The sequence below is a fragment of the Telopea speciosissima genome, chromosome 10 (assembly GCF_018873765.1).
Source record: "Telopea speciosissima isolate NSW1024214 ecotype Mountain lineage chromosome 10, Tspe_v1, whole genome shotgun sequence".
Lineage (NCBI taxonomy): Eukaryota > Viridiplantae > Streptophyta > Magnoliopsida > Proteales > Proteaceae > Telopea > Telopea speciosissima.
The window spans coordinates 16,263,088-16,279,279 of NC_057925.1; the positions used below are offsets into that span (position 1 = coordinate 16,263,088).

The window sequence follows — 16,192 nt, forward strand, 5'->3', positions numbered from 1 at the left end:
GTTCTGGTTCCTAGCAGGCGGTTCTAATCCAGTTCCCGATTTTGGTCCAAAATTGACACCCTTAGAGGATCCATGATATATCCCTACATGAGGATACATAAATGAATTTGGGTCTAGACTCTGATATGTTGCTTATTGGACATGTGGACCATTCTCTTAATATCTAACGGTCAGATTTACCCCTCTAAGGCTTTGGATTTGGACAAATTCTCTTCGCTGATCTCCATCTCTTTCTCTCTCTCGAATTTTACCTTCTTCTTGCGTAATAGTTCGGCCCCTGGAAGGCAATTTCTGGAGCCCAGGCACTCATTTACAGTGACAATTATCTGAGCGCCTAATCAAGTAAGGCGATTCTCTTTCTCTTTTTGTGGTTTCGACTTCCGAGATAGAATATTGTTTATTAGATTATAACTAGTTCAAAAAAGCTCCGTTTCTTGTAAGTGATGTCATGCTTCTTTTCCTGCTTAAATCTGAATTAATCAAGCAATTACAGACTTTTTTCAATTTGTTTCTTTTGTTGCCCTTTTTGTCTTGACTTTTGCTCAGTTATCTTTGCTATTTGTTTTTGCTCGTAAAGTTTTCCAGGGTTTCTGCTCAATCTATTCGTAGATGCTGTGTTCTTGACCTGAGATCGGTTTTTACAATGTGGGTTTTCAGAGCTTGGAACATATATGGCAGAAATTTGATGGGTTTGCTTTACTTTCTTTTTAATAAATAGCATTTGAATTGTTTTCTCAGGCTTTTGGGACTGGTTTTGAATTTTTTTTCTTTTCTATTTTCATTTTCGTTTATGGAGGTGGTTCGGTCTTTGGCTTATGCTTGTGATTGGTTTACTATTCATTATAAATATATGATTAAAGATTCAATGATGATGGTTAATAAAATGGTTTTTGAGATGTGTTTGAGGTTTTCTATATGGTTATGATAAGTAATTGGATCAATTTTCTCTGAACAATGTAGTGCACTTGGTTTTGATTAGTTCTCAGCTTGAGAAGTAAAATTGGAAGAGTTGCTTTCAAATTATTTTCCTTTATTTTTATTTTCTTTTTTTGGGGTGAGGAGGGGTTGGGGTACTGGTTACCTAGTGGAAATTTGGGGAGTGAAAATTTTACAATTATATGGGTTATAACATAAGGATCAGATGTTGTGTTGCAGCAGCGCAGTAGAATTCCAGCCATCAACCATAACAGTGCAACCATCATATAAATAAATAATGTTAATCTTTAACTATAATATGATGAGCTACTCTTTTCAATCATTCAAACAAAAAACTATTGTAAATTATCAGATAGGTTAAGGATATGCTTCCAGTCTGACCTATACACCTTCATTTTATTATACTGTCATAAGTTCTCAGTTTCTTCCCTTCCTGGTTAGAATGCTTTCCCTTCTTGAGACTGCATTTGTTCCGCATGCCATAATACCAATGCCGTGCTGGTAACCAATGAACTCCTCCAAACCGTATACCATGATATTAAATATTGACTTCTATCTCTACTTAGACACGTCTGACAACATTCTTTTCAACATCATTAATGGCAATGAGTTCTCTGGTAGTCTTGATTAACTGCTTTTTTACTCATCTCTTAATGCATATCAACTTGACCTATCCTTTTTGATCTTCACTAGAGCACCAATAGGGGTTTCCTAACATATCCAAAATATAGAAAAAGGATTTTTTTTATACGTGTATCGCTTCATTGTTTGTCCTAAAGCCCTTACAAGATCTAATGCGCTCATGTTCCTTTCCTGTTTTGTCATGCAACCGTCTAGAAGTATGGACCTGTAAAGATGCTGTTTGAGAGTTCAGCATTGCCTTAGACCAAGAGGTGAGCTGACCTGAAATAAGGAATCATTTCTAGTTGGAATGTTCTATTCATATATGCTAACAGATAACAAAATTCCTAGGTCTCAGTGATAGAGATGTTCTAGGGTTCCCTTTTGATGCCACACAAGCATTAAGGTATCAATGTGTGTAGGAAGCTTGTTTCCTCTGGAAAATTAGTGTTTTGGATATCCAAGTCTTGGGTTAGGGAGAGAAGACCTAGAAGCTCTAGTCCTGTGGAGAAGAATATAGTTGTTCTGGTGATGGTAAAGTAGGAAGTCGTGGTGTTTAGTATTATTCTATGGTCTTTACTAGGTAATTCTTGTAGATCTCAATAGATGGCTGCCATAAAACAAAAAGTACTTCTATATCCTTTTTGGCCTTGCCCAAATCCTAATCCATCATATAATACTGAAAGTAGGCACATACATAGGCATTTTAGAATTGTATCTTTCAGTCATGACTGCAAGTCAGCTGTGCTGATCAGTTGTAAATTCTGGGTTCTTTTTCTCTTCATGTCCTTGTGTATTCAGTTTTAAGTTTAAAATTTATTGTCTGTTGTTTTGTTTACATCGTGTCCCATTTTCTAGGTTTAACAAAAAGTTTGTGGAAACATAAAACAATAGCCTCCAAGTGAAGCTTTTCCAAGAAGTAGGTGTCATACTTGGTTTCTAACTTACTCCTACAATCATGTCAGCCCCGAATGATGATAATGCATCTGCTCATTCTCAGGTAACTTGTCCATTTAAGCTCAGGATCATGATGTAATTCTACATTTTCGCCTCTTTTCTGTAAATGATTTTTGGGTTGGGAACTCCCAAAGTTTTAGCCTTGGGTAGTCATGCATCTTCTGTTGGCCCATAGAAATTCAAGGTTGAATTTGAAATATATCAAGGCCTGGACCCATTCAAAATTCATCAAATGCCCAAATCACCCTGGCCCCAAGTGCATCCCTGGTTTTGGTTTTGTAGGATTCTTAAATCAGGCAAGAGGGAAGGGAAGAAGATTTGCTGGCTGATCACAAAATTTCTAAATTAATTTTTGTATTCCTTGTTTACGCATGGATACTCATCCTTCTCCTCTGCTTTTGTTGGGGTTTTTATTGCAGTTGTCATCTCATTTTTTGGCGGGCCTTCTGGACTCCATAATTGTTGATGTTGCATCTGAGTGCCACAGGATAGCTAGGTTGGGTCTTGATCGTAATCTAGAAGAAGAAGAAGAAGAGTTGAGGCTGTCAACACAAGCTCGAGTGATGGTAGCTGATCCTAGTAATAGTGGTGAAGCAAATAGCAAGTATGTTGTCGACATATTCGGCCAAACTCATCCTGCCATTGCCAATGAAGTATTTGAGTGCATGAACTGTGGGCGGGCAATCATGGCTGGAAGGTTTGCTCCTCATTTGGAGAAGTGCATGGGCAAGGTGGTTTTTCTTGAGCCTCCTATTTCCCAATCCATTTCGTTTTTAAAATTAGACTCATTCTTTACTAGGACTTCTCTGATAGTTCAATAAAATGTCTGTTCAGCAGATGGCTGGGGTCAGCCCTTCGTTTTAATTTGGCTCAAGTGTGGTGGCTGTCCCCTCCCCCTAGATGTGGTATTCTACCTGAGTTTTTGGATTGATAAATAAAGTTTTTTTTTTTTTTTTTCTGGGCTGATAGAGAAAGAAAAGAAGACAGATGGCTGGGATCAGTAACTGATCCCAGCCATGGTGGAGACTCCTTGGGGGTGTTCCAGATAATCTCCATAAGTATACTATGTTAGAAACAGGATGATGGTTGAGTCTTTTCCCAACATTGTATTACATATTTTCATAAGAAAGGAAAATCTGGTCTGTACTGCTCCGTTTGTGTTCAGTACATGGCTCACGTGATACTTTTCCTACAGTCCTTAATTTCTTGTCAGTATGGTTCTTATGTGTGCTATGGAGATGCATGCACCATACAGAATTTTGTGTGGAGCATGTTATGTTTTATTTTTGATAGTTTCCCCAAGACATTTTTTTTTCTTATCTATCAAACTTTTGTGTTTCAGGGTCGAAAGGCTCGGCTCAAGACAACAAGAAGTAGCACAGCTGCACAGAACCGATACTCACGCAGCAGCCCAGTTCCAGCATACTCTCCCTACTCCAATTCCCATAGCGTAAACCGGGTTGTAAACGGAACAACTGGTGTTACAGGTGAGGACTTTGTGGAGAGCACTTTTGAAGAGACATGAAGTGTTCCGAGGAACAGTGATCTTTCGACCATCAACAGTGAGTGAGCATCCTAAGTACATACGACATTGGTGTGGTGTTCGTGAATATTTTGTGTCTGCGAATGGGAAAATATAAACTTACTTCATCTCTTTGCCTTTGTGACTTGTTTGGCCTTGTGAAATGATGAAAGGGTAAGTTAATCAAAATCTCTATTTGTTTAGTAGCATGGCCTCATTGTTGTTAAGCTTGACTTTGGAATATTACAAATGAACAGTGCCAATCAGAGGAGTACCTAAAACTGAGTTAACATTACTTTATTTTTGCTATTTGTAAAATGTCCAGCATGTGTTGGGTCCTGATCTACATAGCGTGGCATGTTTGTGTCTATAACCAAGCCCATGATGAGTTTGAAGCTGTGGCTGTTTGGTTCTGGGATAGACCTAAAGTTTTGTCATGCTCTGAGTATGGTTAGACAACTGTTTAAGTTGAGCCAGTTTTGAAACTCTCAAGAGTCTAGGCTGCCATAGAGCTCTATGAACTATTACTGTAGAAGGAACCTCTTTGCTTGGATGCTCAAGACAACATTCTTTCCCAAAACACCAAAATTTCAGTGTTTGACATGCATTGTAGTACAATACCGATTGATTGGGCCTTTGAATGGCTCTAGTCATGGAGATTTTTTCACACTGTAAGGTCATAATAATCTTTACCAAAAAAAGAAACCAAGGTCTTAATAAACTGGGTGTTCTGTCCTAATCATTCTTTTGGGGGTGGGGGTAGAATCTGGGGTGTGTTGGATTGAGTTATTCATTCAACTCCACTCCTGTGAACTAAAAACTTAAACCAGTTTGTTAATTTACTGGGCATAATTAAGAACCAATTCGACTGTCATGAGCATGATTTTGTCTCCAAACAGGGGATGGGGTAGAACACAAATGGGTAGTTGTTGTTTTCAACAACGTAATACAATTTATAAACATAGAGATAGAGTGAGAGGAGAGCAGATACAATAAGAGGGGTTGGTTTACAATACCAAAATGTAATCATAGTAAGCTTTATGTTAAAATGCAATGTTCTGGTGAGGTAGATGCTTGAACTGATTTCTAATCCAAGCTTGAGGTCTTAAGACCAGTCCTTATTATGTTTCAAGTCATAGGGAGTGGATATGGGATCATCCTCCACCTATTCGGATCCACAATCTGATTGGAATTTGTTAAGATTCCAAAAATTGGAATCAGGAAGCAGCACAGATTTTTCAAAATCTATCATTTTTTTGGAGATTTTGATTAAATAAACTTGGGGATCTTGCACTACTTACAGACTTCACTGGTTAAAGCAGTGGTCTACAAGCAGTACACAGAGTATGGTCTAGAGGATCCTGAGCCACTTAAAAGTACAACAAACTGTGACTAGCTATGGCTTCTGGGACATTTAGATCGATCATGCATTAATTTACAGAGGTAACTGGTTAAATGTTGAGGCTGTCTCCAGATTGAAACCATGCTCTGAATTCTTCCCTAACAGAACACCAGAACTATATACCGAAACAAAAACAAAAAAATAGGCGCAAAAGAAACAACTGAAAGATTACACAACAGAATTATAATAGAAATCAATTAGTCTCTAGTCCAATTTTATAGATTCAAAACCAGATGCTAGTTAAATGCTAGTTAAGTATGCCACCCAGATCCTTATAGATTTCTCTCCATGATAATAAAACAGTGATTTCTTGAGGAATAACAAAGTTATCGCTGGTACAACAATCAAATGAAGACGGGGACCATTCACACAAGCAGCCTTGTTGATCAATTCATCCCACAAAAGTTGTCTGTAAGAAAGTCAGAATCTATCACTGAGCCATAAACAGCAGATTTACCCATAAAAAACATTTTCAGTGCATAGAAATTTCACCATTGGATGAAATGTCGAAGAGCTAACTTAAATTCTTGGTACCAGTACAGGCCCTAAATGGCCCAAACAAGTTAGAGAGTCATGAGATCCTCCTCTGTAGCAGCATCACTTCCAACAGCATCAATTTTCTTGTAAATGAAAAACTTGGCCACAAGAACATATGCACAAAACCAGAGTGTGCTCAACCCTGCTAGAACCCAGTAATAGTAGTCAAGGTGTGCTCTGTTAAGATTGTTCCCCAGCCAAGATTCTCCATATCTCGAGCTGATTGACTGCACAATGGACATAACAACACTGCTCAATAGACTCCCAACTCCTACGATGCTAAGCCAAGCTGCAGCCCCCAAGCTGCGCAATCTATCTGGCATCTGATCGTAAAAGAGTTCTTGCAATCCGACGATTGCAAAGACATCAGCAAGTCCCCAGATCATGTACTGTGGAAGTAACCACCAGATGGTCATTGGCACAGTTTCCTTAGGTAGATCAACAAGTCCATGCTCTCTAGCTGTTCTAAGCCTTCTAGCCTCTACTAAAGCTGCTATCACCATTCCAATTATCGAAAGGAACATCCCAATTCCGATCCTTTGAAGCATTGTTACTCCAGATGGTAACCCAGTGAACTTTCGTGCGACCGGAACAAGAATCCGGTCATAGAACGGTAGGAAAAACATAATCATAAGGCTCGCAGACACTAAAAGGGATGCAGGAGGTACGTAGAACTTGGATCCAATTTTCCTGTTCATCGTGCTACCTTGCTTGGTGAAGAAAGTCCCAACTTGAGCAAACATCACGGCGTACATCAAGCAACTGAACCAAATAGGAATTAAACGGATAAGAAGCTTCACTTCTTCAACTTGAGTTACTGAGCAAAGTCTCCATCTGTTTTTGCACTCACCCAACTGATCAATATCGTCAACAATAGTCGCCTTGTCCAAAAACCTGCATGTTGCAGAATTTTAAGATGGGAAGACTTTAATCTATGATCATTTAGAATCACAGTTAGCTAATTCAGGATGGGCAATTTATGTTGGATGGTATGTTTTTCAATATAATACATGTTTTAGGTGTATTCTTGTCTATCAAAAGAGGGGGAAAGCAAAACAAGAGTATACTCTGTTGCAAGTGATAAACTAAGGTGTTTGCAAATCACTTTTCTCTTTTCCATAGCAGCTATTCCTTAATCTTTAGTTCCTTACCTGAACTGATTGGTAGAAGCAAGGTTGCGGCCGGTACCCTGAACCTCCATTGCCAAACCACAACCAGACTCCATAACAGGCAAGTTCCGCTTACGAACTGCCGCGACAAACACCTGTGCCACCTGAGTCAAGGGACTTCCTCTGGGAACCTGTTGCCTGTACAGTTTCCGTCCTAATAAGAATACGACGAGTGCCATTCCCATAGCAACCGCTGAAACCCCGAATCCAATTGCCCATCCTACATTGTCTTGGAGATAAATCACCACCAGGGTTGCTGCAACTGCACCACTGCATATCCCAAAATACCACCAATTGAAGAAGGAGCTCTTGGCTTTCTTTTCTTCTGGTTTGTCCTCATCAAATTGATCTGCTCCAAATGCTTGCACACATGGCTTGTGTCCACCTTGCCCAATTGCTATAGTGTAAAGAGACAAGAAGAAGAGCTGTCGCCGGAATCTTGCCGGAATTATTGAAACTGTTAGGGTTAACATGACTAGTCCCTATAGCCCAAAAAATAAAAAAATAAATATTGATAAAATAAAAAATAAAAACATGTTCAATGATCACTCTATTGTAAAATTATGCTTAATGTACTCTGGATTTACAGTTCTTCTCTAAATTAGAGAATTCTGTGTGCATTGATAAACGGGAACAATTTTTAGGGAAAAAGAAGTACATAATGCTTATATGTAGATTCCTTTACACACCCTCTCATATTCCATCCATGGACCTGACACCTTCTCACCTGCTACGCACGTATGCGTTGTGGGGAACTTCGCCCCTAATTGTTATTAGAGCTTATCCCTTGTGTAGGGTTTGGGTCATGAAAAATGCATCTTGGAAACTGCTATATAAGTCTTAATTGTGGAGTCCATGTATGTAACAATCCATCAAACAGTTGTATGTTGTGTTGTAGAGTGAATAAAGGGAAGAATGTATCAGAGAGTTCATAAACTTCTCAACCAAAAGTGACCACCAAATAGTTTCCATTTCTAATGCTGATTGGCTCCCATCATAACTCTGGTGGTCCTCAAATTTTTTTTTTTTTTTTGGTTCCAGACAAACATTTTTGCAAGTGAAATTTTAAATTTTTATTGGCTGGAAAATCTTTGAATGTTTGTCTTGTAAGATGTAAAGTACAATTGAAAAAACAGGCATACTATCCAGCACACGGGGCTCCTGCCACCGCACTTTCTGCTTCATGAAGAGGCTGTTTTTCAACTCGAACCCTAGATTGCAATGGAACAACCTTAGGTCCGACACAGAAAATTTTACACCCGATGTAGGCTGAAAATCATGAATCACGCGATAAAGGTTTCACCACCTCAAAAAAAAAAAAAAAAAAAAAAAGGGGGGGGGGGGGTGGGACAGTGATAGAACGTTTACTTTTGTGATAAATTTTTATTTTCGCAATATTTTAAGTGGAAATATAATGCGACCTTTACGATTTTTCCTTTTCTGAATAACATCAGTGTTTTATTTTTTTTGGCAATATATGAATGAGGCAGTTGTTCTTCAATCAGAAGAAGGTATTCTTTCTTGGTGGACATTAATAGGGTGAGATGGGTGGTATAACTCATGTAAAAGTATTTTCTACTTTCAATTAGTAGAGTGGAATAGAAATGATAGTCAGATCGTGGTTTTTCAGTGCATGAGGCTACCGCCACTTTGGGGTTTGGGGAGGGTCACAATGTATACAGTCTTACCCTTGCTTTCACAGAGAGACTGTTTCCAAACTTGAACCCGTGACTATTTGATCACAATAGAGCAACCGCCTACCCTCAATGAAGGTACTAAAACTCGGGTCTTGGTACCAACTCGGCCCCTGGAAAAACCGAGTCAAGTCAAGATCTCGCCGAGTTGGTGCATTTTTTTTTTTCGACTCGAAGCCTCAACTCGGTGGGTTTTATACTTAGTTTGGGTCTGAAATTTGGTATACAGTCTATTTTAGGTTATTTAAACACAATGACATTATCAGATTTTGCAAAAACAAAGTCTAAATATGAGTTTCAATTCGGACCATAGGTTGGTAGGTGATGATGTACTAAAATACCCTACTCTACACATAATTTAGTAATAGAAAGCAAGCAAAATATTCATTTAATAGCTAAACAACTTAAATAAGAATAAAAAATGTTAAAGTGATATATCAAACTATTTAACAGTGTTACAACTATCATCACATAAAATGACTTTGAATCAAGTATTCAGTCCCCGCTAGTGTCACATAGTCATCCCATGACATAGTGTTGCTGTAATGTTGCATATAGTGTTCCATAGCAAGCATATAAGAGTTTTGTCAAGTGAGGTAAATAAAGACAAAGTAAATTGGTCATTTCCATGGATCAATCCGAGAACTAAGATCTCGTCGAGATATGTCGAGTTCTGTCGAGTTAGGTAAGTAAATACATAGTAGAAGGGTCATTTCCATGGGTCAACCCGAGATCTCGCCGAGATTTCGGTGAGATATTGCACTTTTATGTACCGTATGCCATCTCATCTCGGTTTCTCAAAAAACCGAGACGAGAGCCGAGATCTTGCCGAGTCGAGACGAGTTTTAGAACTATACCCTCAATTAGGCATAGTATTTTGTTGCTTATTTTATTTTAATTTCTACCAAGGAAAAAACACTCGCAGAATATTTTCCAAATCAGTGAAATCACCTTGATATAAATGAAGGAAGAGAAGAGTATGGTGTTGAAACGACCCAAGTAGGAATCGGCCATGAAAGCTCCTACTAAAGGAAGGAGAGTGGCGATGCCAGACCAGATGTTGACGTTCTTGGCTGCCGTTGCTGTGGGCTCCTTCAGGACATTAGTTAGGTAGGTGATGAGGTTTCCTGACATACCATAATAAGCAAACCTCTCTGCAACTTCAACCCCTATAGAACAACATATTAATTAGATCTTCAGAAACCTAAAACAAAAACAAAAAATATTTAAAAGAAGTTTCAGACTTACAGATGATGAAGATGGCTGATCTCCATCCACCCTTGGAGGGCTTTCTTTGTTGATGCATAGAGATTTCTGCTTCCATTTATGTTTCCTTGATGTTCAAATGTTGAAAAAGTAAGGGTTTGACGGTGGAAAAGAGCAAAGAAATGCATGAATTAACACTATATGAGCCTTGGCTACATCTGTAGTGTATTTGTAATGGTGATTTTACATGTGGAATTGCAAATGGGACAGTTAGGGAGTTAAGTTTGACTTGAAGCTTTAAAGGCAATTGGAAATCAATTGAAGGTGAACTCTACAGAAAAACTACCAAAAAGTGCTGCTAAATAGACTAAAATGACCTTATATGTATGCCTCTAAACGAATCGGATTCAGCTCGGATACGGATCGGATGTAATCGGATTCGGATATTTTTTGGCCGAATACGGACACCTCTAAACAGATTTGGATGCAGATCGAATTCGGATTTTCGACCATCCGTTTACACCTCTGCTTTGTGTAACCCAAACCTTCCTCCCCCTAGTGGATACAATTCACTCTCAATCCATAGTTTTAGATCATGATTCTCTTATCCTCATATTCTAGAACCTGTTGAATCTTCAAAAACCCTCAAGATCTTTATTTACTTAATTTTTTATAATTAAGTATTTGGATTCGGATTTTTGTCGGAGTATTCAGATTTTTTTCCGGATATCTCTAATCGAATACGGATGCCCCTAAACGGATACGGATGCGGATCGAATTCAGATTTTCGGTTATCCATTTACAGTCCTACTTATATGATCTCTTCATGGTTTGAGGTATATGTGTATCGGATCACCCATATCGGTATCGCTAGCTTCGTTGAAACGGATATGGTTTAGGGGTAGAATAGTAAAAAAAACCCCAATTTTTTAGGAAAATCATGGGTAAACTTGTTTGATACGTGCTGATCTGTATCAGTATCATATCGTATTAATTTTAAAGGATATTATTAGGTAAAATAACCCAATTACCACCTGTGTGCAAGTTAATGAAGATCCACAACGATAACCAAATATGTGCAGAGTAATAACACAACGAAACAAATCAATCCAAACCACAAAAACACACACCAATTTTAATGTGGAAAACCCTCTCAAGGCGAAAGGAAAAAACCACGGGACTTAGTCCAGGTAAAACTTCCACTATACAAATAATAATGGGGTTACAATTCTTCTCTCTAATCAATACTAGAGGTTACCAAAACTTCAAGAGAAATAACCAAACACCCTATTCTTGGATTACAAAATAACTCGTCAAATAACAAGGTGGATACACAAGAACAATAACACTCTCACCTTAATACTGGCAATGACAAAACAGAAAGAACCATACCTTTCCTAGTTCCCTGAATCAAAAGATCGCTGCCATGCCGCCACACACCATAACCTGAATATCAAGCACCCAAGAGAACCTTACTATTTTTCTTCAATCTTTCCTTCCTTCGGATATTTGTTCTCACAGAAGCTTGATCTCGGCTCGTACGCGATGCAGTGATATGGGTTTTGGAAACAAATAAAAACAGGAAAAATGAGAGAGAAGTGTTTTTGAGAGAGAAGTGTTTTTGTCTCTCACCGCCTCAGCCTTTTATATTAGATTGAGAGAAAGGAGAGACTGAGAAAAACGTGAGAGATTGGGAAATGAGATTGAAAGAAAAGATGGAATGAAGGTCAGTTTTCAAAATCGCCTTCACAAAATTAATTAAGTGGATCCCCTTCCACACGTGAGGAGGAACGCCACCCAACAGATATGACCCTTGGCATGGTGGTAAAGTCTTGATAAGTTGATAGTGGAAACCAAAAGATTGAATACTATCCAATGTGGGGCTTTGGGCTGGAGGGTTATGGATTCTGGGGATATAGTCTTTGTATGAAAAAAAAAAAAAGTGCCGCCCACCGCCCACCAATCAAGGATTGAGATCTCGGTATCGGAATGGGTATCGATCTCTAATGATATCGTACCGAATCAATCAATTTTATCTCTATTTTTCATTAAAAAAATGAGATTTTTTTATGATTTTACCTCTGACCCGATATTGATACCTAATCCAAGATCTTTCGGATTTTGATATTGGCCTCGACCAATACCAATTACGATCTGACACCAATACCTCAATCCAGCCTACCAATGCAATTGAGGGGGTCAAAATTACAAAATTATTAATTCCATAGAAGAAAACATTCAATAAAGTAAGGGAAAGAGTTTTTTATCCTGGAATGTGACCTATGTGTCAGCACAGGGCCACTTTTCATAGGGGTGGGGTGGTCATTTTATCCCATCTTGTGTCTGACGCCGACATATAAATCAAGCTCCCAAAAAGAATTCTTTTTCTCATAAAGTAATGTATGTCCTTGTTGTATAGAAAACCTTTCTTCTATGAATTGTTTATCGAAAAAGATCCTGTGCATTAGGGCAGCCGAGCTGCATGTGCAACGCCAGACTCAAGGCGCTGCGCTTTGACCGGCTTACTCCTGCTGGGCCAAGGCGCTTAGGTAGGGGTAAGGCGGTCAAAGCTCAGGCCTTGAGTCTGGCGTTGCACATGCAGCTGCACCGGAGCCAGGTCCATTGCTTGCATAGCTTATCATCATGTGGTTCACTAGTTTGAGCCATGTGTGAACATTCCTAGAATTGTTGTTTTCATATCAAATTTTGGGGCACTATCTCAACCATATAACTCATTTAGTAAATGTTGATTCTATAAAGGCAACCCACTTACCCCTTCTATTATTTCCTAACAAATCTCCAAAATCATATCTCTATAATATTCCATTAAAATTTCTATCTATATATCTCAAAACTGTAACAAATCTCTTCTTTAATTGGTTCAAAAGAAGTCTGCTTTCTTCAATTTCTATTTATTACCATAGCTTTCATTTTGGTTAAGAAATAACTATTTTCAAGACTTTTAGCCTACCTTTTACCAAATACAAACGAAAGAGATTTCCAGCAGATACCTCACAAGGAACAGCTCCATTTTATTTCATTGCTGTACGTAAATGCATCTTCTATCACTTCCGTGTACTCATCTTCGTAAACAACAATCACAAACAATGAACACAAGGATTTATGTCGTTATAGTTGCTCGTCCTCACACCTCTCTTAAAATTTGTTATAGAGAAAAAACCCTCACTACATATTTATAGCTAAATCTTATACATGAATTTTACTGAAATATCCAGAAGTACAAGATATCGTTACCCCCAACAGATCTTATCTATGTCTTAATGGTCCATTAGAATCAACCCACAAACCAAGCAACAGAACAGTAGACATCATACCCCAACTGAACTATACTGGTATAAAAACTTCCTATTAGGTCAATATCTTTGGTTGTTATGCAAACTTTCACTCGTTTTTCTCGTTTCAATTTTTTTCTATAAAAGGCTAGAGCGGTTAACAGCGTGGCTGACTCCTTGACTAGGAAGGCACTGTCGTTAATATGCACGACTGATTGGCCCATTTTCACTCCATGGTTGCGTGAGATGTGTTCATTTTCCCCGCCATGTTTTATCCTAATAAATTCATACTTGTTTACCAAAAAAAAAAAAAAAAAAAATTTATGTAAAAGGCTCAAGCGGTTATGAGTTAGCATGTGCAGATCTTTTTTCTTCTCTCCTACTGACGTCAAGATTTTCTTCCCTTGTTGCCATGAGTGAGTGGGGACCATGGTTCGTAATCTCGGATCGGATCGGCCAAAATCAGCCGTATTGGATCGGTATCAGTCGAGGCCGATCCCAAGATCAGACCGATATGGCAAGATTTTACCGGATCATCCCCTGGATCGGTCGATTCGATCCGATACTTGTCATTTTTTGGGGTTTAAAACCCATATTTTTTCTTCATCCCAAGCTTTTCAAGCCGAGATTCAGGGATTTGAAGTTTCAAGTCTGCGAGAAAAAAGGGGGATCTTACTGTTTTTGATCAAGAATTGATTAATGAATATCTCATTCTATATAAAAAAATTGATCTTACCGTTATTTAGAGATTTAGCCTCAAATCCGCGTGTGAAAATGGGGGATTACGAGATTAGGAACCTTGTTTGAGCCTTTAAATCCCAATTCACAGATTTGGGAGCCTAAATCCGGGAGAAAAAATGGGGAATCTTATGGTTTTGACTGGGGAATTGATTAAGGGAATGTTTTATTCATTTTAAACATTTATCTTCTTAAGGTGGTTAGGGATCCAGATTTTCCAATTTAGAGCCTTTAATCCGCTAGATTAAACGAAGGGATCTTATCATGTTTTTCACTAGGAATTATACGTGAGTTTTTTTTTACTTAATGGCTATAGTGGATGAGGTTGAGGAGACGGACATGTAAGCTCAACATGAAAATAGGGATTAGACAAGCTCAAATTAGGGATTAGGCGTGATTACCATTTTTTTTACATTCTTTTTTAAATTTTCTTAATATTTTAATATTTTTCTGACTGATACTAGCCGATTCTAGGACCTTTCCAACAAAATCAAGTTTTTTGCAAATTTTAAACGATCCAGACCGATTTTGACTGATCTGGATCGATATCAGATCGGTTTCGGCCTTGATCGATCCCGAGACCGATCCTGGGATTAAAAACTTTGGTGGGGACAAAGAAAAAGGGAAGAAGAGAATGTACACTCTCTTGAAAATCCTACTCTCTCATGTTCCTCATGTTGGGTTCCGTGTGACTACATTGTCTTTGTCATGGGAAGATATTGCAGTTTCTTCTTGTGTTTATCTTTGATCAGCAATTGAGGAGAGGGGTGTCAAAATCAGATCGAAACCGAACCGAGCCGTTTACATTGAAACCATGAAACCGTTTAATAAATGGTTCAATTTTGGTTTAAAAAAGTGAGATCATTTAGGCTATCTTTGGTATAGTTTTTATTTTTTATTTTTGCCTCAAAAAACATTTTTGGTTGTGTTTGGTATCATTATGGAGCCTGTTTCTTTTAAAAAAGATTGAAAAAAACCAAAAATAAAAAATAGATTGAAAGGTAGGTGTTTATGGTTTTTGGTTGAAAATCACTTTCAACCAATTATGCGGGGACTTTAATGAGCACGTGCTCATAGGTCCCAAAATCGAAAGGTAATAACGTCATTTTCTTGTTGAATTAGAACTATCGACTCTCCTCCTCCCAATTTCTTCTTTTTCTTCTTCTTCTTCTTCTCCTCCTCCCCCAGCGTCACTTCCCATTCTTCTTAGTTTTCCTGCAACTCCACCCGCCCCCTCATCTTCTTCTTCCTTCGACCGTAGCATATTGATTTCCACCTATTCTTATATCTTATATACCCTTTCATGGGTGAATTCCGCATATTTTTACATCTAGAATTTTCATAAATGTACATATACAACATATATTACTGTCAAGAGTGAATTTCGTATTATTTAGATATTTAGATTCAAAAAAAGTAAGGATTAAAAGCTTGAAAAACAAGGATTGGGTTGCACCGCGACTTCCCATTCTTCTTATTTTTCCTAGAACTCTACCCACCCCGTCATCTTCTTATTTTCCTGCAATAGATTCAGTTTGTTTTATCTCTTGTTTGCTGAAAATATGAAGAAAACAAATTGAAGCAAAGAAGAAAGTTTAGATCTGAATTAGAAATTAAACTTGTAACCATAGATCCTTCTTCTTTTACGAAAGGAAATAAAGAAGAAAAAATCACAGGAGGGGAAGAAGAAGACGAAGAAGAACTCAGTCAGGCAACGGGATCAAAGGTTGAAGACCCCAAGGTAATCATCTTCCCAAACGGCTTTGCTGGTTTTCAGGATTAAGGTTTGGCATCTGATCTCCAAAGATTATATCAGCAATCTTTCGTTTCATCAAGAATCAAATAAAAACCTTCAAACTCCTTATCGTCGACTAGAAACGGTTAGATTAAAATCCTAACTCGATTAAATACCCTATATACGACAATTTAACTTGGAAGAGACATGGGGGTTGCTTTAGCTTCCATTATGGAACTCGAGACACCCCTCACATAATCCTTAATCCAGACATGGGGATGCTACAATCATGATTTCAGGAGTTAAATGCACCTAATATTGGGGATTAAAAAACGATGTGGGTTAGAGCTTCGTTAGATATTGGGTGGATGAGAGAAGGAAG

At 38.2% G+C, this 16,192-nt stretch overlaps 2 protein-coding genes across 3 annotated transcripts; one reads left to right on the plus strand and one right to left on the minus strand.

Moving 5' to 3' along the window:
• Positions 1–218: 218 nt before the first annotated feature.
• On the plus strand, positions 219–4,325 carry LOC122644167 (SAGA-associated factor 11). Of its 2 annotated transcripts, XM_043837781.1 has the most exons (4): positions 219–342; positions 2,416–2,557; positions 2,934–3,245; positions 3,857–4,325. In XM_043837781.1, the coding sequence occupies exons 2-4, from the start codon at positions 2,516–2,518 to the stop codon at positions 4,037–4,039; spliced, it is 537 nt and encodes a 178-aa protein (XP_043693716.1). In that variant the 5' UTR covers positions 219–342; positions 2,416–2,515; the 3' UTR covers positions 4,040–4,325. The 2 variants fall into 2 exon arrangements, with proteins under 2 accessions (XP_043693716.1, XP_043693717.1); XM_043837782.1 differs by lacking the exon at positions 219–342 and having other exon boundaries at positions 2,421–2,557; positions 3,002–3,245.
• A 1,424-nt stretch (positions 4,326–5,749) lies between these two features.
• LOC122642977 (protein NRT1/ PTR FAMILY 5.4-like) lies at positions 5,750–10,162 on the minus strand. The gene is made up of 4 exons (XM_043836604.1): positions 10,087–10,162; positions 9,790–10,007; positions 7,127–7,626; positions 5,750–6,869 (listed from the first exon to the last, which is right to left on the minus strand). The coding sequence occupies exons 1-4, from the start codon at positions 10,160–10,162 to the stop codon at positions 6,002–6,004; spliced, it is 1,662 nt and encodes a 553-aa protein (XP_043692539.1). The 3' UTR covers positions 5,750–6,001.
• Between the last annotated feature and the right edge of the window lie 6,030 nt (positions 10,163–16,192).